This window comes from Verticillium nonalfalfae (assembly GCF_003724135.2).
Source record: "Verticillium nonalfalfae strain VnAa140/NRRL 66861 chromosome Unknown scaffold_127, whole genome shotgun sequence".
NCBI classification, from domain to species: Eukaryota; Fungi; Ascomycota; class Sordariomycetes; order Glomerellales; family Plectosphaerellaceae; genus Verticillium; species Verticillium nonalfalfae.
In genome coordinates, this window is record NW_021167352.1 from 65,991 (window position 1) to 89,175 (window position 23,185).

At 57.7% G+C, this 23,185-nt stretch overlaps 8 protein-coding genes across 8 annotated transcripts; 4 read left to right on the plus strand and 4 right to left on the minus strand.

Annotated features, from left to right (window-relative positions):
• Window positions 1-76: 76 nt before the first annotated feature.
• D7B24_001357 (uncharacterized protein) lies at window positions 77-612 on the minus strand (the record flags this gene model as incomplete). Its single annotated transcript, XM_028635594.1, has 2 exons — window positions 77-161; window positions 347-612. 2 exons carry the CDS (start codon window positions 610-612, stop codon window positions 77-79), a joined length of 351 nt encoding a protein of 116 aa, XP_028491939.1.
• An 801-nt stretch (window positions 613-1,413) lies between these two features.
• Window positions 1,414-5,065, plus strand: D7B24_001358 (uncharacterized protein; the record flags this gene model as incomplete). The annotated part of the gene is made up of 7 exons (XM_028635595.1): window positions 1,414-2,466; window positions 2,532-3,327; window positions 3,377-3,743; window positions 3,804-3,975; window positions 4,028-4,256; window positions 4,310-4,689; window positions 4,745-5,065. The coding sequence occupies 7 exons, from the start codon at window positions 1,414-1,416 to the stop codon at window positions 5,063-5,065; spliced, it is 3,318 nt and encodes a 1,105-aa protein (XP_028491940.1).
• Window positions 5,066-5,215: 150 nt separating this feature from the next.
• Window positions 5,216-5,806, minus strand: D7B24_001359 (uncharacterized protein; the record flags this gene model as incomplete). The annotated part of the gene is made up of 1 exon (XM_028635596.1): window positions 5,216-5,806. The coding sequence occupies one exon, from the start codon at window positions 5,804-5,806 to the stop codon at window positions 5,216-5,218; it is 591 nt and encodes a 196-aa protein (XP_028491941.1).
• Window positions 5,807-6,459: 653 nt separating this feature from the next.
• Window positions 6,460-11,492, minus strand: DNA2 (Tripartite DNA replication factor; the record flags this gene model as incomplete). Its single annotated transcript, XM_028635597.1, has 4 exons — window positions 6,460-9,729; window positions 9,778-9,870; window positions 9,923-11,377; window positions 11,439-11,492. The coding sequence occupies 4 exons, from the start codon at window positions 11,490-11,492 to the stop codon at window positions 6,460-6,462; spliced, it is 4,872 nt and encodes a 1,623-aa protein (XP_028491942.1).
• A 530-nt stretch (window positions 11,493-12,022) lies between these two features.
• Window positions 12,023-13,288, plus strand: D7B24_001361 (uncharacterized protein; the record flags this gene model as incomplete). Its single annotated transcript, XM_028635598.1, has 1 exon — window positions 12,023-13,288. The coding sequence occupies one exon, from the start codon at window positions 12,023-12,025 to the stop codon at window positions 13,286-13,288; it is 1,266 nt and encodes a 421-aa protein (XP_028491943.1).
• Window positions 13,289-13,951: 663 nt separating this feature from the next.
• On the plus strand, window positions 13,952-15,364 carry POT1 (3-ketoacyl-CoA thiolase with broad chain length specificity; the record flags this gene model as incomplete). Its single annotated transcript, XM_028635599.1, has 3 exons — window positions 13,952-14,041; window positions 14,124-14,485; window positions 14,566-15,364. 3 exons carry the CDS (start codon window positions 13,952-13,954, stop codon window positions 15,362-15,364), a joined length of 1,251 nt encoding a protein of 416 aa, XP_028491944.1.
• A 359-nt stretch (window positions 15,365-15,723) lies between these two features.
• On the minus strand, window positions 15,724-19,508 carry D7B24_001363 (uncharacterized protein; the record flags this gene model as incomplete). Its single annotated transcript, XM_028635600.1, has 4 exons — window positions 15,724-18,133; window positions 18,182-18,659; window positions 18,726-18,925; window positions 18,991-19,508. The coding sequence occupies 4 exons, from the start codon at window positions 19,506-19,508 to the stop codon at window positions 15,724-15,726; spliced, it is 3,606 nt and encodes a 1,201-aa protein (XP_028491945.1).
• A 1,145-nt stretch (window positions 19,509-20,653) lies between these two features.
• On the plus strand, window positions 20,654-23,011 carry PAB1 (Protein phosphatase PP2A regulatory subunit B; the record flags this gene model as incomplete). Its single annotated transcript, XM_028635601.1, has 2 exons — window positions 20,654-22,836; window positions 22,891-23,011. 2 exons carry the CDS (start codon window positions 20,654-20,656, stop codon window positions 23,009-23,011), a joined length of 2,304 nt encoding a protein of 767 aa, XP_028491946.1.
• Window positions 23,012-23,185: the final 174 nt, after the last annotated feature.

A 23,185-nucleotide genomic window follows, 5' to 3' on the forward strand; every position in this document is an offset into this window, starting at 1 on the left:
CTCTCTCCTCTGCTCCCCCTCTAACCGTGACGAAAAATACGAAGAACTGTGGTAGACAGTGACAGATATCCACAGCTTATTTCTTCTCGGGGAAAGGGTCGGGCAGGATGCCCTCCTTTTCTAACCTCCTCCTGGCCTCCTCCAGGGCCCAGGTGTCGAGCCTAGCACATGACACGTTAGCAACAGTTGGTTCCGAAGAAAATTCCCAAATGGCGCAGCATCACTCATCCCACGACACTTCCATCCCCGTCCATCATCTTCAATGCCGCCCAAGCAGCGCATCTCACAAGAGTCTTCCATCGCCAATTGAATCAAGGACCGGAGACAATTTGGGGGGGAAACTCACGAGGTATCAGGCTTGAAAGCCAGCACCACGCCCAGGGCAACGATGCCGCCGCAGAACAGAGTGTAGAAGGGGACCTCCCAGCCCTCGCGCTCGTACTTCTCGCCGGGCTTGACGCCGAAGAGCCAGCCGGTCGGGGGGTCAAAGTCGTTGCCGCCGCCGGCGCGGCGGGCGGTGACGCTGAAGGGCCTCGCAGCCATGGCGGGCGCGGGCCTCAGGGCGCGGGTGGCGGCGCGGGCCAGGGCGGCGCTCGGTCGGACCGCCGGCATTGTCGCTGGCGGGGTGGGGTGAAGTTGGCAGGGTTTCGAATCAATCGGCTGTGCGTGTCGTCGTTTGCTGGGGAGGAACCCTCGGGTGGTGGGCGGCGCGGAGGCGTGGGTGGTGGTGGTGGAGCGTTGAGGGCGGCTGAGCGGACGTTGATGAGGTTGGTGGTCGTGAGCAAGATGTCGACGGTGGAGGTTTGCCGACCGCCCGCGGGTCGGAGTGGATCACGTGATGTGGCCGGCTCCACCCTTGGGTCATCTGCTGCTTCACGCCCCCGTTCTTGGCCATCCCCCTCCAGCAATCAGCTCCTCCAGATGAGCGACGTCGCTAGCAATCGACTAACAGGATGTGGTCAAGTGGCCAAGGATACTTTTGATCGACAACACCTGAGCAGGATTCGTGGGGAGGCTTTGCAGTGGCGCGAATGCCTTCAGTCGCGAACGGCACATGCCTGGTCCTCACAATCACCTCAGTCACATCAACTATCTATCACCTTGAGTCGAGGCATGATTCTGATCCACTTGTCAATGCCACGTTGGATATCCCAGTCTGATCCTGGATATTTGTCCAAGCGTCAACATTTCCTCAACTTCTGAGCCACTACTTGATGCCCAACGTCGAATCGACCAGGTTCGCAATGAAGAGATTTGCTGAAATTTCTGATGCCTGCTGTCGGGTCGTTATCATAGTGCAAGTTCTTGATGGCCACTGAGCCAGAGCCGGTGCGCGTGATGGCACCGCCGCCCGAAGCATCCCAATATTCGGCTCCGCCATTAGCCCAACCACAGATAGCAAGGGCGCCGACCATGCCCTCGGCCGATGGCTCTGGCACGGAGAGCATTGCCATGGTGGACTTTGCAAAGACGAGGTCAGGCACAGCAAATCTGCCAGCGCCGCCTCAGGAGACCACAGGTCTGCGTCGTCGTTTCAGCATCCGACGAGCCTGGACGCACCATCGAGAGCAGACGATAAACGACCGTAACCGTCTAGAAAGCGCTCTCTTGAACGTCGAATCCGAAGAGCTCTACCGCCAACGAAGGCGAAGCTCGGCTGTTGACATGGAGATGGTTGCTGAGCTCCTGGAGAAGGATCACCTCGATACCGACACCCACGGCATCTCGGAAATCCGCGATGGATGGTTCGACGCCGTCTACCTCAAGCAACGGCCCCTCGACTACCAAAGGCTCATGAGACATGCAGAATCTACTCTCCCTGCCGCTTTTGCGAAAGACCCGCCTCTTTCCTTGCATCACTTCCTGCCCAAACAGAGACGTCAACTGCGATCTGTATTCTTCAAGGTCATGACCACGAGGTCCGGCGTCAGGCTCTTCAAAGCTTCTCTCGCCTTCTTCATCGCGTACTGCCTATGTCTTGCCCCACAGGTGAGGGAGTGGCTGGGCCGTTACAACTACATCATGGTTGTTTCTGTCATCATCAACCACCCTGCCCGGCCAATGGGGCCTCAGCTCGACGGCACCATTCTCACCATTCTCGGCACCATTTCAGGTCTTGCCTGGGGCGTCATTGGCCTCATCCTGTCGTATTCCACCGTGGATGCCCGCACGGGCTATGGTGCTATTCTTGCCCTTTTCTTCTCCATCTTCATTGCCTGTGTCGCATACATCCGAGCCTACTGGACTAGATTTTACCAGTTCTCGATTTCCGCCGGCATTGCCATGTGCTACAGCTGCCTCGCCGAAGTGAACGGCGAACAGGTTAGATATATCAAATTCTGGTCGTACGGCATTCCATGGATTCTGGGCCAGGCTATTTCTCTAGTCGTCAACCTCGCGTTCCTCCCCGATGCTGGCTCCCGTGCTCTGGCCGAGACACTTCACGAGGCTTTCCTCATCATGCAAGTTAGTCAATTACACCCCTATTTCTGTCAGCGGTGGTGAGCAACCGAGCTAAGACGTGAACACAGGACGCCCTGGAGATTCCCAGACCGCGCAACGTACTCCTCAGGCGGTCCTTGGCCCGCGTCTTTGTGGCAGTCGGCGTCGCATACCGCGATCTCCGCCTCGATGTATCTTTCACGCGATATAACCCCGTCGAGGTCCGTGAGCTGCGCAACCTAATACAGGGTGTCATTCGTTCGATTTTACTGCTCAAGACCGAAACCAGACTGTTCGAGAGCTGGGATGTGCCCGAGGCTGGCATCGTTCCCGTCACAGTCACTGCGTTTGAGACGGTTGCCACGGATGTTGACGGCTGTACGGAGGCTTCCTCTGGTGATACCAAAACAATGCCGGGAGATGATCCAGACGCATTGCTCCGACTGGTTGCCTTGAAACTGGCCGCGCCTACCGAGGACATGCTGTTGCACATGAGAAGCGTCATTCGCTCATGCGATGCTGCGCTCATGGACATGTCCGGCTACCGCTCGGCTCTGGGACCCCCGAAAGACGAAGCGTACGACGTTGATCAGGCCAAGAATCTTTTACGCCAGGCAATCGACGATTTTGATCAAGCAGATCAAGAACTACAGTTGTCGGGCGTCCTACCCGACACACTTCGCATCAAGGAGGTGTCCAACATTCTTGTTTTTGCACATCACATTCGTGGTGCCGCTGGCTCGATAGACACTTTGGGTGTACACGTCAACGATATGAAGCAGAGCGCGGGACGGCCCAAGTTCTACCTTCCGACATACTCTCTCCACAAGGCCATCAACTACGCCAATGCGCAGATCAGACGAGACCGCGGAGGCGTGTCGGCCAGTATGAACCCAAGGCCTCCAGCTCGCACGCAATGTTCTGACCTCACTAGGCAACGTCAAGATGACTTTTGACGACATCACAACACTAATCGAAGCCATTCAGTCTAGGGAACACCGGCCTGCTCCGAGGTCAAGAAAGAGCTCCATATCAGGTGCGACAACTCCGCTGGAGAGGTCACCGACCACCATGGAGGCCGAGGAGATGCCCAAACCAGAATCGAAACACAACAAGTTTGGATACCAGATCTGGCGCATCCTGCATCGGCTACAGGGATTCGAGAGCAAGTATGCGCTCAAAGTCTGCATGCTCACTGCGTTGCTGGCCATTCCAGCCTGGCTCGAGAAGAGTCGAAGCTGGTGGAACCTAGAGGAGTCTTGGTGGGCGGTCGTCATGGCATGGGTCATGGTTCATCCGAGGTGAGGACCAGACCAGCGTGAGTAGACGTTCTCGTTCCGCTGACAAAAATATTTTCCCAGGATCGGTGGCAACATGCAGGATCTTCTTATGCGAGCACTCTGCGTCACCCTCGGGGCTGTCTGGGCTGGGATCGCGTATGCTGCGCGCGACGGTAACCCCTATGTCATGGCCGTCTTTGCCCTCATCTACATGCTACCAATGCTTTATCGCTTTACCCAAAGCTCTCATCCGGTCAGTATGACTGCTTCTTGGCTCACGGTGGGGCTTGAACTGATTTTTATAGCGTTCTGGCATTGCCGGATGTCTGTCTTTCAGCGTCATCTCCCTGGCACTCGTCACGGCTGATGAGCATCAATCCGCCGCTCGAATGGCTGCGACACGCGGACTGGCGTTTCTTGTTGGCACTGTCAGCGCCGTCATGATAAACTGGATTCTATGGCCGTTCGTCTCGCGCCATGAACTTCGAAAGGCTCTGTCCTCCATGCTGTTCTTCCAATCTGTTCTCTACAGAGGTACAGAATGCTCATGTCACGCCTTGTATTTTGAATCCACTAACGTGCCTTAGGTGTGTTGTCCAAATATGTCTATTACGAAGAACAGAAACAGCCCACAAAGCAAGACATTGAACGTTCAGAGATGCTCGAGGGTCGTCTCCGTGAGGGCTTCGTCCGAATCCGCCAGCTCCTCATCATGACACGGCACGAGCTCCGCCTCCGTAGCCCTTTCGACCCGCTGCCCTATTCAGCGCTTGCCGACGCATGTGAGAATTTCTTTGAGCATCTCATCGCTGTGCGCCAGGCTGCGCTCAACTACGACCCCGGCTATGTTCGCGACAATGACGCGGCAGCTGAGAAACTATTATCTTACCGCCGTGATGCTGTGGCTTGTATCCTGAGCAACTTGTACATCCTCGCTGGGGCTCTCAAGTCTGACCGCAAGGTACCTGTAAGCATTCCCGTCTTCCCCGCCACAGGGCAGCAAGATTTCTGATATGTGACAGCGGTATCTGCCCAGCGCAGCTGTGGCCCGCAAACGGCTCCTCGACAGAATGGCCGAGATTGAAGCCGAAGAGCTCGCCGCGCACAAGATGCATAGAAAATCAACGGAACTACACGTCTCACTCGCATCCAATGGGAAATGGGCCCAGGTCTATGGCTTTGCTTTCAACGAGAGCTTGACGGGCTGTGTCGCGCAGTTGGAGGAGCTGGAGCGTTATACCAAACTCATCGTTGGCGAGCAAGGGTTTGATGACGAGTTCAGAGGCGACGGCTCTGACACATCGGACGAAGAGGAGGACGAAAGGATACCCCATCACAAGTGAACCGATGATGCAAAGCGAGAGAGCGCTGCGTACCAGAGTATCATTCAAATGCCCGAGTCAGCCCAGTTACCGCATGGCTATCCTCGTCTTCCCGCTCGTGATCGCAAAGAAAAAACCCGGAGAACACCTCGCCATGAAACAAGCCACCTCTCATCCCGCGAAACTAAACAGCTTGCCCAGCAGCTTGAACCCGGCCTCATCCTCTCCCGCCCAAAGATCCATGGCCGCTACGCCCGTCACCACAAACATGTCCATGTCCACGGTCCCCGGCGGCACGTACAGCGAAAACGTAGGCCGCGGCCCCGCGGCCCTGCCGTCCGGATACATCGCATACCGGCCGAGCACCCTCTCAGTGGCGGCGTCCCGAAACGACAGCTTGCGCGGGGACAGCGTCTCGGCGTCCTTGCCCCACGTGAACCGCGCGCCGCCGCCGGGCGAGGCAAACACCTGCTTGCGCGCGGGGTAGTCTTCGGCGACGAGCTGCATCTTGAAGAGGGGCCCGCCGCGCAGGGTCACGTCCGTGGCCGCCGAGAGCGAGTGGTGCCGGAACGTGCCGGCGGGGGGCGCGTTCGGGCCCGCCGAGGCGTAGAGCACGGCGGCCGTCTTCTGGCCCGGCGTCTTGTGCAGCACGTAGGCTGGCGTTGCCTGGCCTGTTTGGGGGTTCAGGCGGTCGATGGTCGTCTGGGCGCCGCCGTGGCGGGAGGTGACGAGGAAGGTTTCGTAGGGGGTGTGTGCGTCCATTGTTGTTCGGTGAAACGTTTGCGCGAGTTTTTTACGTGTCGTCAGTACGGGCTGCTTGCGCTCACTTCATCGCGGCGATGGAGCAATTTATATATACTCGTACATGGCGCACAGTGGAGGTCGTCATCAGCCTCATTTGCTTCTCATCACGACGGCCAGGCCTTTGCGAACGGGCGTCGTGCATCATGTAAGCGCCTGCTGCAGGTACGCGTATTCAAACAAGGCTTTGCTGATGCTTTGGTATCGCCCCCCACGCAGAGGGTGAGTCCCCCATTGGCCCTCTTTACGTCGATCGGCAGGTGGCTTGTTCAGCATGGCGTAGTAGGTTCTGGGACCCTCAGTATGCCAGTATCTACTGCGTGGAGGTTAGTAGTTGTGGTACATTTGCTTTGCCGAGTAAGACACTCCTTGCTCTCATCGCCACTTTACAGCAAGCCATGTGGGCCGCAGGTACCAAAGACATGGATGTCATGGCACATATTCGCCAGTTCTACCCATGCTTGAATTGCTCTTCCAATCAACCGCTGTCCCCAAGCTCGTATGCTAAATGCTTCGCTGTCAACGCCAACCATATCCCATAATGCCAATGTAACGCATATCCTGAATACCATGATCCAACACAACCAACTCCTAAGTTCCACCCTGTAGCCAAATCAATACGCCCCGTTCGTCATGTCGTTCAGGATATCCCTGGTAATCGGCCTATTCTTCGTCAGGAGCCTCTCTCCCGCCATGGCCCTCTTTGGCTCCGGTCTCTGATTCTCCTTATCGAAACCCTTCAACCCCCCGATCGCCTTCACAGGCCCTCCGAGCCCCGGCCTCGCCTTGACAGGCGACAGCGCTGCGGCCGTCGACGCCTGCGTAGCCGCGTCGTCCGAGACGTGCGACTCGAGCGCGTCCGCCGGCAGATCATACACCCACGCCTTGCTCTCCATGAGGCCGATGAACCTGGCGAGCATCTCGTCGTGGCCCGCACCCTTGAGCGTTTCCCGGCTGCCGACGACGAGGAGTTTCGTCTTGGCGCGCGTGAACGCCACGTTGATTCTCCGCCAGTCCTTGAGCAGGTCGCCAATAGCGCACGCGTCGTTGGACCGCACCAGCGACAGCACGACGACCTCCTTGTCGCGGCCCTGGAAGCGGTCGGCCGTGTGCATCTCCACGCTGGGGTGACCGCGCAGCCCGTGCTTCAGCAGCGCCAGCTGGGAGCGATAGTGCGTCATGACGCCGATCTCCGTCTCGGGAACGCCGACAGCGACGAGCGACTCGACGAGCTGCGTCACGACGCGCGCCTCGCCGGGGTTGACGATGCGGTTGCCCTTGGCTTCCTCGTGCGTCCGGGGTTGCAGCGTGTCCGTGTTGATGAAGCGGACGCGCGTCTCGGGCTCCAGGAGGTCACGGATCCAGCACCGTCCAGGCGTGGGACCGGCGCAGAACGACCGCGGCGCACTAGGCTGCAGGAGGCGAGCAGAGTCGTAATGCCTTTGCTGGAGAGCGCCCATGTTGGGCACGTCAAGCTTGGTGAAACGGAGCTGTTCCGTGCCACACCTGAGCCGGCCCTTGTAGATGAGGCTGTTGCTCAGAGTCATAATGTCCTCACACATGCGATACTGATGCTCTAGGTTGACGACCGAGTCCGGGTGCGTATCAGAGAGCAGCTTGAACAAGCTGACGTCCAAGCCACCCTCGCGAGCCTCCTCATTCTGCACCAGCGGAGGAAGCTGGTTGTGATCTCCTACCAGAACAAACGTCTTGGCCATCCTGATGGGGCCAAGGCAGATTGGCAGCGTGATCTGCGACGCCTCATCGACAATGCAATAATCAAATGTACGCTCGTTGAAGACATGGTGGCCGATGCCGAGACACGTGGTCGCAACAATCGGAGGATCATGCCACGCCGACTTGATCTCATCAAATGAATGCATCGGCACGGCTGCCAGCGTGGCAAACTCCTGGACCTCAGGGTGCACTTTGGCCGGTGCCCCCAGTCGCAAGACAGGGATGCTGTCGTGCTTGAGCTTGAGGAGGATATTGTCCACAGCCGTGTGCGTGTACGACGTGAGCAAGACACTTTTGCCCTGGGACACGAGAGCCCTGATGATGTGGGCGATGGTTGTCGTCTTGCCCGTGCCAGGCATGCCCAGTACCAAGGCGTAGTCCTGTGCCGTCATGACCTTCTCGATGGCAGCTTGCTGGTCCACATTCAGGCTTGCCCGGTCCGCAATCTCATACTGAGTCGGTGCGGCCTTGAACCGCGGCGGAACCAGATCGACCACCAAGCGGCGGATCTCGCGAGCTCCAAACACGTCGTCGGCCATGATCTGAACAAGGTTGTTCCGCACAACCGCCATGCCATTGCTGAACTCGTCTTTGTCGAGTCGGTAGCGCATGGGCTCACCGCGAACCCTGCCCTGATGCTGATCAGGGGTGGACCCTTCAGGCTCGACTTCCATGATACCAGCGAATACCTGATTATCGTGCTCGTTGAAACCGGGCTGACGCACCCGGGCATTGTGCAGACGCCGATCCACGGCGACGCAGATCCTCTGCTTGCGCACTGACGTGACATAACCCAGAGCGAGAGCGAAGTGGCCCTGCTCATCAGAAACGACGATCGGTTCGCCGACGGCCAGCTGCGATTCCATGAAGGAGTGCGTGCCGTTGTGCTCCCGTTTGATAAAGTTGTATCGGAATCGGTTGATGCTGGGGCTGTTGTGATCTTCGGACCAAGAGCCTTCCTCGATGATGACATCAGAAAAGCATCGTCCGAGTTTCTCCCTTTCTTTGCTGACCATGGTCCACAACTCTCGCCGGAGCTTTTGGCTCTCCTTCTCTTCCTTTGTCAAAAGATTCTCCCACTTGATAAAAAATTCTTGGTGGGTAGGCGTCAGGTGCCTGACGACCTCGTCAAACTGCTTGCCCATGCCGCTTGTCACATCGTCGCCGTTGTCTGCGAGCCGGTGGTAGATGAAGCACGCCGTCTTGGCATAGCACTTGTTGCACATGTGCTTGCTCTTCTTCATCGGCGGGAGCTGCACGCTCCGCTCGCGGATGTGGCAGGCGAGCTGATTTCGCTGCATGATCATATGGCGGAGCTCCTGTCGAATGGCCGGGATCCTCGACGTCTGCGAGGACTCCATGTAATACAGAATACCATACACAATCTCAATGTCGTATCTGTCCGTGAGGAGTAGATTGTACAGAGACGTCTGGGCTACATGGCTCGTGTTGGCGTTCTTGCCCGTCTTGACCTCGAATGGCACCGTCAAAACACGAGTGTCATTGCCGTCTTTCATGGTGACCTGGACTGTGGCGTCGATGTTGCCCTTGAGACCATACATAGGCGACCATACATGCTCCTCGACGTCCAGCAGCTTGCTCACGCACATGTTGACCTTCTTCCCGTTGCGGTCTGATACCATGGCGTCTGGCTTCGGCTGTGACGCGACGAACATGTCCGCCCAGCTGCTCAGCTCGGGCATCTTGGACTGCAGGTGTTCTTTAGCGATGTTTGTGCTCACTTTGATCTTGTACAGATCCTCGACGTGCTTCTCCATGATTGTGTCGATGACAGCGCTCAGGTACTTCAGGTCCCACTGGTTCGCGAGAAGAGCTGCTTGAAAGACCTCGTGAAGCATCGTTCCGTACACGAGTGGCGCGGAAGCCTCGCTCGTGGCCTTGACGCGATCCTGGAGCACAGCACGACGGGTGCACGTGAAGGAATCGGCCACGACGGTGGCAGATATGAGCTGATCCGGGTGCAAAATAACCATATTCTGTTCATCGTTGATAACGCAGCGTCCTTCGGTGTCGAAGTCACCGATAATGTGAACAAAGGATTTTTCATGCGCAGGCGTTTCGTACCAGTCACCCCTGAGGTGTATAGTTCGCACAATCTTCGTCTTCTCGACTTGGACAAGAAGCATCTGGGCCAAGCATTAGCGTGGGATCAGCCGGGACGAGCAACGGCCTACCTTCTCGAGCCTTGTTCGGCCGTGGTCGTCGAGGTACTCGCTTTCTAGTACGTTGGTCACCAAATATCGCTGAATGGCCTTGGGTTTCTGTGTCTACCTTGGGTCTTAGCATGAGTCGTACTCCTGGTTATTTCATCCAACGTACAGCGGGCAGTGGCAAGGTTGGCTGTTTGGCGGATTGTGTAGCCGCCATTTCTGCCGCATCGAAATCGAAGTCTCCGAAGTCGTCGCCAAATTCATCTTCTGGGTCGTCCTTAGCTGCTGCTGGCGCCAGATTGGGGGGCGACGGGTGGTGCGCTCGAACTGGCTGAGATGGGGCTTGTGATGCGTTCGTCTTCTCAAAGTGGTCCATCATGAGACCCGCAGCTTCGATAATGTTGTCGTCCAGGTCATCATCGAAGTCGTCATCCAGGAAATCTACCGGTTTATGAACGTTCTTCAACGGTGAAGGAGGTGGTCCCATGGGTGCCTGACTGGCAGGTTTCGATGGCTGCGTGGTTGTGAGATCGAGCTGCATCAGGGTGTCGTCGTCCAAAAGATCGTCATCCATAAAGTCGTCGTCGCCGTAGTCAGATTCAGGCTTTGCCTGTGTGACAATACCCAGACCAAGACCCTGTCTGACTGCGTGACCCTGGTTGTGAGCAATCCCGTGCTTGGGTCGTTCCTGTTTGTACGGACTTGACGATGGGGTCCGGTCATGTGTGGTCCCATGGATGGCAGTGCTCCTTTTCTGAGGGCACGGCGACTCTGATGCCATGTCTTTTCCAGAGGCTGATGCGGGCGACGTAAACTCCTGCTTGCTCTCTACAGTATCAAGCAAAGCAGTGACCAAAGACGACTTGGAGGCATCGCCAAATGACTGGCTATTCCTCGCAGACATGCCCAGGGTCTCTGGACGGTCGAAGCGCCGTCGCTTCGGCCAATTGAGTCCATTGCTAAGAGTCCTGCGGAACCCGGCCCCGGTCGAAGGTACCGCGCCCTTGGGGGGTCTCGGAGACGAGGAAACCATGAATTGGGCAAGGCTGGTGTTCGTTGCTCCCAATGGCGTGGCCAGGCCTCCTTGGTTTCCGAGCGAGAAACGGTCCCAGAGTTCAAGAGTCGGGTCTGCGTGAGGAGACCGCAATGCTGCGCCTAGTTTCTTGACATCGACAGCTGGGACAGGCGTTGGCGCCATGTCCGTGCATGGTGAGGAAATGGGAGACGAGCTGCGAGCCCTCTTCCTATGCCTCCTTGAGATCATGGGGGAGATCATTGAGGAGTATGCCGGGTCCTCTTTATTGTTCCACATGATTCGCTCGTTGGGTGAGAGGTGTTCGATTTCGATGGAGGGCTTCGGTTCCCGCGCCATGAGGTCTTTGAGGCTGACCCGGCCAGCTGGGGTCATTGACGTTGCATCTTGGCTGACTGGTGGTCGGCATGTGTCCTGCTGGTCATCTTTCTCGGGAGGCGTCGATGTGAAGCCCACCACGTCGGATGGCGGTTGGAACTGGAACTCGGTCAACTTGTTTTTCGTCTTCTCGGATATCGGTGCGAGTGGTCGATTGCTTGTCGATTGTCCCGTTGCGGAATGTGTCTTTGCCCTCTGCCACTGAGCACGACTCTACGAAAACAAAATCAGTCAGAGGTTAGCTATACATGTGATAAAACATGTCGAGGCCAACCTTCGCAAAGCGGTTCTGCTCGTATGCCGAGTGTGACCTCTGCGGGAGAGGCATGGTAGAAAAGAACCGCCGCCTCTATGATCTGCACATTTGTTCCAATAACTTTCTTTTTCCCCAAAAAAATTCGGCCGTTTGAAGGTGTTGGTCGAAGACGCCCAAAAAGAGCATTCGCTGAATGTTTGTTGCATCTATGGCGTTGGAGACGCGATGGCCTCCTGCGAACGCGTGCGGAGCACTGATCAAATGTTGCCAGTGTTGAGCAACGCGTATATTGAATTGCCCCACGATTGGATAATTGCATGGGAACGCGTCTCGAATACAAGTAAACAGTATACGCATCTGGGAAGCTGACGCACGGGCCAGTCCCAGCACGACCCGGCGGTTCATCAATTCGATCGACAGACGTCAAGTCACAGACGTCACTCATTCAGTTGTCCACAGACCAGAACGCATCGATCATCGTCACTTTTCAGCGCCAGGTGCAACCTGGGCATATTCTCACCAGTTTTAAGTAACAAATAGAACCAAATTGTGTGAATTCCATCTCGAAAGTTGGTCGCTCGGCTTGGGCGGAACCCGACACCATGACGTCCCGCAACACAGACGCAGGCTGGGACGACAGCACCTCGGGTGAGAGGACCGCCACAACATACCAGTTTCCCGAAATCGCCATCCCCCTGTGGGCAACACTCCTAGGCGTCACAGAAAGTCAGATCCAGACGAGCACGAAGCGGGTCGCCGGGAGCATCTCACAAAAGCTGTCACGGCCCATCACCCAGGAGGAGGTGGCGTCCCTCACGACCATCTCGGCGCGCGACGTGGTGATTCACTCGCTCAAGCTCCCGATCGGCCTCACCATGGCCGCGGTCATCGCCTACAACGGACGCGCCAAGTTTCGCTTCCCCTTCTGGCAGCCCAAATGGGTCAAGACGAGCCCGCACGTGTTCCCCAGCCTGCACCAGCAGGTGCTGAAGGGCCAGGCGGCGCACTACGCGTGGCACATGTCGCGCTTCGTGGCGTACTACTTCTTCTGCGACCTCGCCGTCGGCTCTTTCCTGCACTCGTACGCCAACATTAGCAACTTTGCCGCCATGACGATGGACCCTCAGCTCAAGGCCCTCGCCGACGCCCTGCGCCGCCAGAGGGCGGGCGAGGCGCCCAGCGGCCAGACGCCGGACGGGGGCAGGTACACGTCGAGGGCCAGCAAGACGGAGCTCATCCGGGCCAAGGACGAGCTCGAGGCGGCCTGCGCCAAGGCAGAGGAGTCGCTGCGCAACAGCGCCAACACGTCACCGGAGGCTCTCGAGTCTGGGCTCAACGCCATCCGGGAGGCCAAGACGGAGCAGCTGCGTCGGCTCGATGAGGCCATTGCGGCCAAAGAGGACCCGCAGCACTCTGTTGACCAGGAAAAGGAGTACGACACCCTCGCTGGCTCTGGGCCAGGTACGCCTGCCACGTCACAAAGCACATATGCCACAGAGCCGACCAAGCCGACGACCTGGGGCTCGGAATCCACGGAGACCACGCAGTCGCCAGGCTGGAGCAGCTCGGGCGTCGAGGGCATCGACGACGATGCGTCGCCCGTGGCACCAGGCGCCAGAGGGTCTCCGCAAGGCACATTCTCCGGATCGGCATGGGATAGAGTGCGTCAGCAAGCGGCGGCAGACAGACAGCAGCAGGGCCGCGTGCCGAACGCCAACGCCGGCAGCTACGGGAGCAACTACCCGTACAAGGCGACAGAAAAGGACAAGGCCGAGGCCAAGAGCCAGGCGCAGGAGGAGTTTGATGCGCTGCTCGAGCGGGAGAGACAGGTTGATGAGGGCAAGTCTGGTTGGGGAAGGCGGTCATGAGCAGCAGTTTGTGTTGTACATGCGTGTGAGCATTGTATTTGTAAGGCAACTAAGCAACTGGACCTGGTGAAGCACGACCTCAGTGTCGGCCCCCAATGTATGAACATGTCCTGCATTCCGGCAGAGGTCCATTGAACCCTCAGTCAGCCAATGCGCATGGCCTCATGCATCATGCCTCATGCCTCATACCTCATGCCGCATGCCTCACGACATGAGCCTCATGACATGATGACCTAAGCCGGCACTGGCGTGAGAAGGAGGCTGTTGTGAGCTCCCCGCATTCGGATGTGGCATGTGAGAGACGCTAGACAGGGGCCGGGCTTTTGCCCCCCATGCGCCATCACATTCTGGGGGATGCCTCGGCCGGTTTTTGGGGGGGGAGAGCCGCCAGGCCAAGGCCCCCAAACCAGCTGACATCAGAACCCACCGTCTGGCCGTCCACCGATGGCAAACATCCGAGGCTCAGACACACCTGCCGTCAGAGGAAAGCCTCCTGCCAATACGACGTCTTTTAACTTCCTCCTCCTCCTCCTCGTCGCCTTGCCATCTTCACCTTTGACACAACATCCATCATCTCTTGCCCAGCTCTTTCTTCTTTCTTTCTCCGTTCCTGTTCCAAGATACCCATTCCATCCTCACCACATCACGTTCCGTCTTTCCACCATGGGTGCCATCGAGAGAATTTCCCAGCTGTCCGGCCAGATTGTCGGCGCCTCTGGCAAGGAGAAGCTTCTTCAGAAGAACCCCGACGATGTAAGTGTTTTCCCTTGCCTATCCCTCCAAAACCCTTGCGTCGTCGCCCAGACCGCAGACTGACCCAACCTCCTCCCTCCAGGTCGTTGTCACAGCCGCGCTCCGCACCCCCTTCACAAAAGGCGGCAAGGGTGGCTTCAAGGACACCCAGGCCGCCGACCTCATGGCCGGCGCCCTGAAGGCCCTGCTCGAGCGCTCCAAGATTGACCCCGCCCTCGTGGAGGACATTGCCGTCGGCACCGTCCTCGCCCCCGGCGGTGGCGCCACCGAGATGCGTGCCGCCGCCCTCGTTGCCGGCTTCCCCACCACGACGGCCGTCCGCACCCTCAACCGCCAGTGCTCCTCGGGTCTGCAGGCCTCCATCGACATTATCAACCAGATCAAGTCGGGCATGATTGAGATTGGCATCGGTGCCGGTGTCGAGAGCATGAGCACGCAGTACGGGTATGTCTGGCTCTGCCCTCTCTCCCCCTCTCTCTCTCCCCCCTCTCTCGCGTCAGCCCCAGCTAACACGCCGCTTCCAGCCCCAGCGCCGTGTCCGAGTTCTCTGAGCTCCTCGAGAACAACAAGGAGGCCGCCAACTGCAAGGTCCCCATGGGCGTGCTGTCCGAAGACATGGCGCGCGACCTGCACGTGACGCGCGCCGCGCAGGACGCCTTCGCCGCCTCGTCCTACGCCAAGGCCGCCAAGGCCCAGGCCGAGGGCCTCTTCGACGCCGAGATTGCGCCCCTGACCGTGTCCTTTGAGGACCCCAAGTCGGGCGAGACGCGCACCATCACGGTCGACAAGGACGACGGCATCCGCGCCGGCGTGACGGCCGAGTCGCTCGGCAAGATCCGCGCCGCCTTCGCCAAGGACGGCAGCATCCACGCCGGCAACGCCTCGCAGGTCTCCGACGGCGCCGCCGCCGTGCTCTTCATGCGCCGCTCCACCGCCGAGCGCCTCGGCCAGACCATCCTCGGCAAGTACGTCGCCGGCGCCATCGTCGGCGTCCCCCCGCTGCTCATGGGCCAGGGCCCCTACAAGGCCATCCCCCGCGCCAACGAGCTCGCCGGCATCACGGCCGAGGACGTCGACATTTACGAGATCAACGAGGCCTTTGCCTCGCAGTGCCTCTGGTCCGCCGAGAAGCTCGGCATCCCCCTCGACAAGGTCAACCCCAAGGGCGGCGCCATTGCCTTCGGCCACCCCCTCGGCTGCACCGGCGCCAGGCAGATCTCCACCCTGCTGTACGAGCTCAAGAGGACCGGCAAGAAGGTTGGCAACACGTCCATGTGCATCGGCACGGGTATGGGCATGAGCGCCGTCTGGGTCGCCGAGTAAGCGGAATTACCAACTACATGAAAACGGAAAGGCGAGCAGCAAAGCATGGAAGACGGGAAGGGTCTCACCCCCAGATTGGAAGCCATTTGTACCATATCACGATCATAGAGACAACTAATCTCTGACATTTATGACCTCACAACGCTGCCATGAACACATCCGTGACTTGTGTCGTTGGTCATGTCGTTCACTAGCGTACAGGCAGGTGTGTGCGGGAATCGCAGCTCAGGATGCTTCGAGGGGAAGAAAAACAAACTCGCACTGATATATGCATCACGCTGCCAACGCTACCTGTTCTATACCTCATACAATCGTTACACACGCTCCTGCTTTCCGCCTCTGACTGTCGTCACACCCCCTCAGCTCAGGTCGAACCCAGCGCCCGATGAAATCGCGAGGACCAACTTGCGCCGCAGCGTCTCCTCGTCCGTATACCGCGGCAGCTTGAGCAGGTTCACGCATGTGCTGGCGCTCGGCAGCCGGGCCTCGTCGGTGCCGCCGTCGCGAATGCTGAAAAGCGGGTTCAGCGACCCGAACCCCAGCAGCGGCGCACGCGGCGTCGACGTGACGTACTTGAGCAGATCGCGTCGCTGGGCGTCCGTGAACCCACGCACGACCTTCCAGAAGAGCTGGATCGTCGGGTGCTCCTCGCCATCGTCGCCGATGACGTAGAGTCCCGAATAGTTTGTGTTGTCGCGCAGATCATCAATGCTAATCTCGGACGAGTCGCCGCCGACGAGGCGCTGCAGCTCAGTCTGGTTGAACATGGAGAGCCAGGTCGGCGCGACGATGGCGCGTAGACCGCGCAGGAAAGCCATCGTTTGCTGGGCGGGCTGCACCACGAGTCGGTGACGCGCCATGTACGATATGTAGAGCAGTCTGTTGTCCTTGGTGACGGGCGTCGAACCCCTGCCGGGAATGAGCTCTCTTGTCAGACTGCGCACCGTCTCGCCATCCGCCGAGATCTGATCATCGACTGTAAAGTCAAGGCTCAGGGACTCCACCTCGTCAGCGGGTAGATTCTTGAGATGCACCAAACCCTGATACAAGCTAGCATCGAGGTCACGCAAGTCGTTCACGTTGCCCCGGTAGCTCTCCTCGCCTGTCAGACCGGAAGCTGCCCACTTGAGTAGGAAGAATCCGGCAAAGTTGACGTCAATGAGGATATCCTCATACATGCATTTACCGACGAGGCGTCCCAGAAACTCGTACCTCTGTGAGAGTCCGGTCAGGATATCCTTCTTCTCAGCTTCAGGGAGGCCCATCTCCTCGGCTTCTTCTCTGAACTTGTCGAAGATGATCGGGTTCGGATACCACAGCTTCTGATTATTTTCGACAAAGTATCGGTCTTCAGACTGATTCATGAACACCTGATTAATGGCGCTGAGGAGAAATTCCTTAGCGACACCTCCTCCGTCGATGCCTGCCTCGACATCGCCAAAGCTGTCGATGAATTGAATCTGGACTGGCTCCTTGAGGCTTTCGCCTAGTTCGTAGAACTGCTCAAACGCATCGTCGAATTCTTGTCCTCTCTTGATGCTTCCACGATGACGTCCGGTCAGACCTCTCTGGGGCAAGAGCGGATTGTTGATCATGGTCATCCGCCACTGCTCGGCGTCCATGCCTTGTCTCCTCTTTTGTTGATCGAGGTAGATGAACTGTCGGAAGATGTGGACCCGGGCATCGAAAGGGATCACAAAAGGCATGTGCCGCAGGATCTCTAGTTTGGGTCCGATGACGGATAGCATGCGAGCTTTCTGGGCTCGTCTCTGACGAGCTCGAATGTTCTCTATTTGCGCGTGCTGTGACAAGCGCTGACCGGCGAACGTATGCACGCCATTTTCCATCTCCACGTCATCATCCATGTCGTCTTCCTCGTCTTGATCCTCGTCCTCTGACAAGTTGGCCAGCTCTTCTTGTTGGCGGTCGTGTTCCCGCACCACGCTCGACGCAAACTTTTCCATGTCAAATTTGGAGGTCATGAGCCAGTGGTCCCGGGGTAAAAACGGACGTCGAGAGTCCCGTTCGTAGAGCATGCGCAACGTTGACGTCACGATAGCCCTCAATCCTGCTAGATCAGGCTTGTCGAAGGATAGGCCCTTTGGACCTAGGGATGTGCGTCTCCCCTTGGTAGAGGCTTTCTGACCTTCAACGAAGCCAAAGAATGAATCCAATCCGTTGGATGAGGCGAGGCTTGGAGCAAGATCCTGAAGGATCTCGTTGGTGTAATAATGCAGGGCAAATGCCAAGTTCTTGAGGAACAATGTCAAGTTTTTGATGTCTTCTAGGGTGAGGCTGCATGCTCGGAGCCGAGTCTGCGGCTCGTCATTCTCGATGATCCTTGGCCAAATGCCGCTGAAGAAGTCGTCGTCATCGCTGAGGCGCAATATGAAAGTGTAGAGTTCAAGGAAAAGCAAAGTCAATCTCCACTCTTGTTCCTCAAGGGCCGAGTATTCTTGAGTCCCCGACTTTGACAGGTATCTTTTAATCAAGGAAGGGATCGAACCGACTGCGTGAGCGGATCCTTTATCATGGCAGATGCGCTCAAAGAGCGATGTCTGGCTCATTGTTTTCCAAAGGTACTTGATGACGGGGATATTTCCGCCTGTTGAGGGAATATCTCCCAAAAACAGGCGCATCCGAATGTCATCAGCGAACGTCGGAAAGCACCGCAGAAGCGTGACAATGTAGCCTGCCAAGAGGCTTGCACCCTGGAAGCTTTTGTTATTAGGGGAAGCAGAAGTTGCGTTTGACTCAGGGGCGAGAGTGCTGCTGCAGTTAGCCCTCTGTCGTTGTGTAAGCTCGACTGAAACTGACCTGGCCAGATCCGACAAGATATCAGTAATACCGGCTCGATCCACGCAGGAGGTAAGCTTGGTCGAAACATAAGGCGGCAGTGGCCGGAGCATGGACTCTGTGCCATCATTCGCTCGCTCAGTGTTTCGTGACGTTCCGTTGCTTGCCAATGGTAATCGAAATCGAATCTGAGAAGCCAGACTGGACAGCTGAAGGTGCATGGCATGCAACGAGCCAAGGTGGTGAGATGTGCTCTTTTGCGTCTGATGTATGTCTATAAAGTAGGCGAGAAGCCAAAGTAAACTATCTGGCGTTGCTGCGGCGGCCCGGGGCCCGGAGTATGCTTCGATTATGGCTCCTGAGAGTTTATCGATGTCGATGCGTTGCGCAATAAGGTTGTTCTCCTGTTGTAGAGGGGCTATATCCCCTACTGCGAGGAAATCAAAAGCAAATGCATCATAGGCGCGGGTTGTGAATGGACGGACGTCCTCGGCAGAAACTGGGAAGTGTATAAGCAGCCGAGCCACGTGGATGATGGAGGACTATGGTGAGCACGGAAACATACCATACTGGGGGGGCTCGTTTAAAGGAGCCAACACAAGTGCCAGGACCTTCTCGAGCTGCTGCTGATCTGAGGCAGAAGCACGCACCAGTGTTGCTAGGAGTCGGAAGTACTGGGAGAGAACCTGCATGACAGACTGAGGTTGTCCAGCGACCAGGTAGGCTAGGAGATCGACAAGGAGTTTCGATTCTGGTTGAAGAAGTCTGAATGAATCGCAGTCAGCCTCTCTTCAGAAAATATGACAAGGCCATTGAGCGTCCCAACCCACGTTTCCATAGTTGTTGCCCCAAGGGCCTCGACAGTTATCTCAGACAATCGTCTCAGACGATGGTCTTCTTGCTCTCTACTTGATTCATTTTCTGATGCTGGGACTAAAGAGCGTACATGCTGGGACATGACATCTCGTGCTATAGAAGCTAGCCGATGCACGTCCTCGGGTCGGTTGCTCTGAAAGGCAGCAAGCAGCAGCGGTAAAGCCGCATGCACTCTCTGGACAGCAGTGTTCGGGTTGTCAGCACGGTAAATGTCATCGAAAGCTTGTCGCCAGACATCTCGGCATTGTCTTCTGACGTGGTGGCTCCTCCATGTTCGTTGGATGTTCCTCGCAGCCTTCAAGCGGTCTCGTTCTAATTGTCTCTGTTGACGCTCAGCTTGGGCGTTTGACACTGTCTTGGAAGCCCCAGAACTGGCTGACGGCGACCAAACATTGGCAAAGGGGTTCTGGTTTTGGCCGCTCAGGTTGACATTTCGGGTTCGGCGGGAGTTGCCCGTGAAGGTCGAGTGCATGATGATCCGGCGTTGTCGGTAGGTAGTCGGTTGGGGGGGGGGGTTAAGGTTGGTAGTAGTACTATTACTGGTGACCAAGCTTCAAAGACGGATACTGCAACATGTCCAAGAGACGGTGTGAATCAAGGAGATTGACTTGGACAGACATGCCAACTTCAGCAAGTCTCGGGCAATCAAAGGATAGCTATTCGAAAGACTGGGATCGTCGCGGGGCACACTCCAAACGGGAGCTCCTCTGGTGCGAGGTGGAAGGATAGCGGCCGTGAGCTGGCGGGGCGATGACGGCGAGTCCCTTGTGGTTAGTAAGACAGAGGTGGAAGCTTCGCGCGCACGGGAAAAACGCTAACGGCGCACGAGGCTTGGCCGTCACAATTCCGATAAGGCGATAAGAAAAGAAAATGTGGCCAGGGTTGCCAGGTACCTTGCCAGCGTGGCACAGGCGCACAGGTGCCCATCCCCACATGTGCCTTCCTCTTTGAACGGCAACGGTCACTGGCTGAAAGGACTGCAAGACCAACCGAGACGACGCTTGCCTGCCAGGCGAGTCTAAAATTTAATCCTCAACCATCTTGGGGCATGACCGAAATCTCTTCTCCTCCATCCACAAACCCTTCATCATCTCGATCCTCACACACACGAGCAATAGACAAGAAGTGCGTTTCTCGTGCTTGTTCTCTTTCGCTCATCACACACGGAAAACCAAAAAAACTTTAAAATCCACTCAAAAAATCCCACGACACATCTTTTTGTGTCCTCATACCCTTACTCTTACCTCCTGCACTCTTGCCCAGCCAATCTCCCACCCAAGAGCGCCTTGTGTCTCGGTCAAACTTGACGCACCACATCCATCCTACTCTACATCACCACGCAAAAAGACTTGGACGCCCGTTCTTGTCTTTGCACCCCTCCGAACGACAACTCGTTAGCTTTCATTCTCCCGGTAAGTCGAGCCTGCCCTTCCCCTCCTCTGCCCCCGCCTCCCAACAACGAACGAACCATAATACCCAATCCACTGCACACCGCCCGCGCGCACACCGTTTCCTTGCCCGTCGGCTTTCAACCTCCGGCCACCACTCCCACTGTGACCAACACAGCCACGGCTAATACAGTTGCCTGCCAGAACGAAACTACCCTACCTCGTCGCCATGTCTGCCTCCGCGAACACCGGTGCTGTTGATCAGCTCACCAACGACCTTGCCACCACCTCGCTGAACGGCGAGGAGAAGAACACCCCTGCCATCAACACCAATGTTGAGGGCGCTCAGGGCGATGCTGACACCGCTGGTCCTACTCCCAACTCGGCCGTTCCCCAGCCCCAGGCCTCTGCTTCTCTCTACGTCGGTGAGCTCGAGCCCCAGGTCACTGAGGCCATGCTCTTCGAGCTGTTCTCCCACATCGGCCCCGTCGCGTCTATCCGTGTCTGCCGTGATGCCGTCACTCGCCGTTCGCTCGGCTACGCCTACGTCAACTACAACACCACCTCGGATGGCGAGAAGGCCCTCGAGGAGCTCAACTACACCGTGATCAACGGCCGTCCCTGCCGTATCATGTGGTCGCAGCGCGACCCTGCCCTCCGCAAGAACGGCCAGGGCAACGTCTTCATCAAGAACCTCGATGTCGCCATCGACAACAAGGCCCTTCACGACACGTTTGCTGCTTTCGGTAACATCCTCAGCTGCAAGGTTGCCCAAGATGAGCACGGCAACTCCAAGGGATACGGTTTCGTTCACTACGAGACCGACGAGGCTGCCGCCCAGGCCATCAAGCACGTCAACGGCATGCTTCTCAACGAGAAGAAGGTCTACGTCGGTCACCACATCCCCAAGAAGGATCGCCAGAGCAAGTTCGAGGAGATGAAGGCCAACTTCACCAACGTCTACGTCAAGAACATCAACAGCGAGGCCTCTGATGACGAGTTCCGTGACCTTTTCACCAAGTACGGCGAGGTCACTTCCTCGTCGCTTGCTCGCGACCAGGAGGGTAAGAGCCGCGGCTTTGGCTTCGTCAACTTCACCACCCACGAGGCTGCCTCCCAGGCCGTCGAGGAGCTCAACGGCAAGGACTTCCGCGGCCAGGACCTGTACGTCGGCCGTGCCCAGAAGAAGCACGAGCGTGAGGAGGAGCTGCGCAAGTCCTATGAGGCTGCTCGCCAGGAGAAGGCCAACAAGTACCAGGGTGTCAACCTTTACATCAAGAACCTCAGCGATGATGTCGACGACGAGAAGCTGAGGGCCATGTTCTCCGAGTTTGGCCCCATCACCTCCGCTAAGGTCATGCGTGATAGCATTTCTGAGGGCGAGGATGAGGACAAGGTCAAGGAGGAGCCCAAGGAGGGCGCCGAGGAAGAGACTCCTGCCCCCGAAGCTGAGGTCAAGAAGGAGGACAGCGAGACTGATGCCGAGAGCCAGGAGGCTGCCGACAAGAAGGATGCCAGGAAGGGCGACAAGAAGCTCGGCAAGAGCAAGGGCTTCGGCTTTGTTTGCTTCAGCAACCCCGAGGATGCCACCAAGGCTGTTGCCGACATGAACCAGCGCATGATCGACAACAAGCCTCTCTACGTCGCCCTGGCACAGCGCAAGGACGTTCGCAAGAACCAGCTTGAGCAGAGCATCCAGGCCCGCAACCAGATGCGCATGCAGTCCGCTGCCGCTCAGGCCGGCATGCCCAACCAGTTCATGCAGCAGCCTGTCTACTTCCCTGGCCAGCAGCCTGGCTTCCTGCCTCAGGGCGGCCGTGGCATGCCCTTCCCCCCCAACATGGGCATGCCCAACATCCAGGGTGGTCGCCCCGGACAGTACCCTGCCGGTTTCCCCCAGCAGGGTGGCCGCGGCATCCCCCAGCAGCTTCCCCCCAACATGTACGGCGTCCCTGGCCAGTTCCCTCCCGGCGGCTTCCCCGCCCAGGCCAACAACCCCCAGTTCATGGCTGCCATGCAGCAGGTCCAGCAGGCCTCCATGGGTGGCGGCCGTGGCCAGGGTGGCCGCGGTCCCATGCAGGGCATGCCCGCTGGCCCCATGGGCCCCGGTGCCCCCGGCTACCCTCCCAACCGCCAGCAGCCCGGCCAGGCCGGCGGACGCGGCGGACGCAACGGTCAGCAGGGCAACTTCCCTCCCCAGGGCGGTCGCGGTGCTCCCGGCGCCGGCGAGAACACCCCTCCCCAGGGTCTCAGCGCTATCCAGCTGCAGTTGAACAACGCTACCGATGCCCGCCAGCAGAAGCAGATCATTGGCGAGCTAATCTTCCCCAAGATTGCCGCGCAGCAGCCTGAGCTTGCTGGCAAGATCACGGGTATGCTCCTCGAGATGGAGAACTCTGAGCTCATCACCCTGTAAGTCGCCTCGTCATTAGTTTTCATTGTACGCACGTACTAATACCATCACAGCATCGAGGATGACAACGCCATGAAGCTCAAGGTTGACGAGGCCCTCGGCGTGTACGAGGAGTACGTCAAGAACCAGGGCACCGAGGAGGACGAGCCGAAGAAGGAAGAGACCAAGGCTTAGGCGTCGCGTGCAGCTTCCTCATCGGTCGCCAACGCGCCTGGTCTTTTTCCTATGTCTTCATACCCGGGGCTGCATAGGACGCAGCACCCTCTGGCGGCAACGACCTCGATGTTTTGAGTGAGACGGGAGCCGGAAAAAGTTTTATGGTTTTACGTGAAAGGGTTGGCCATCGTC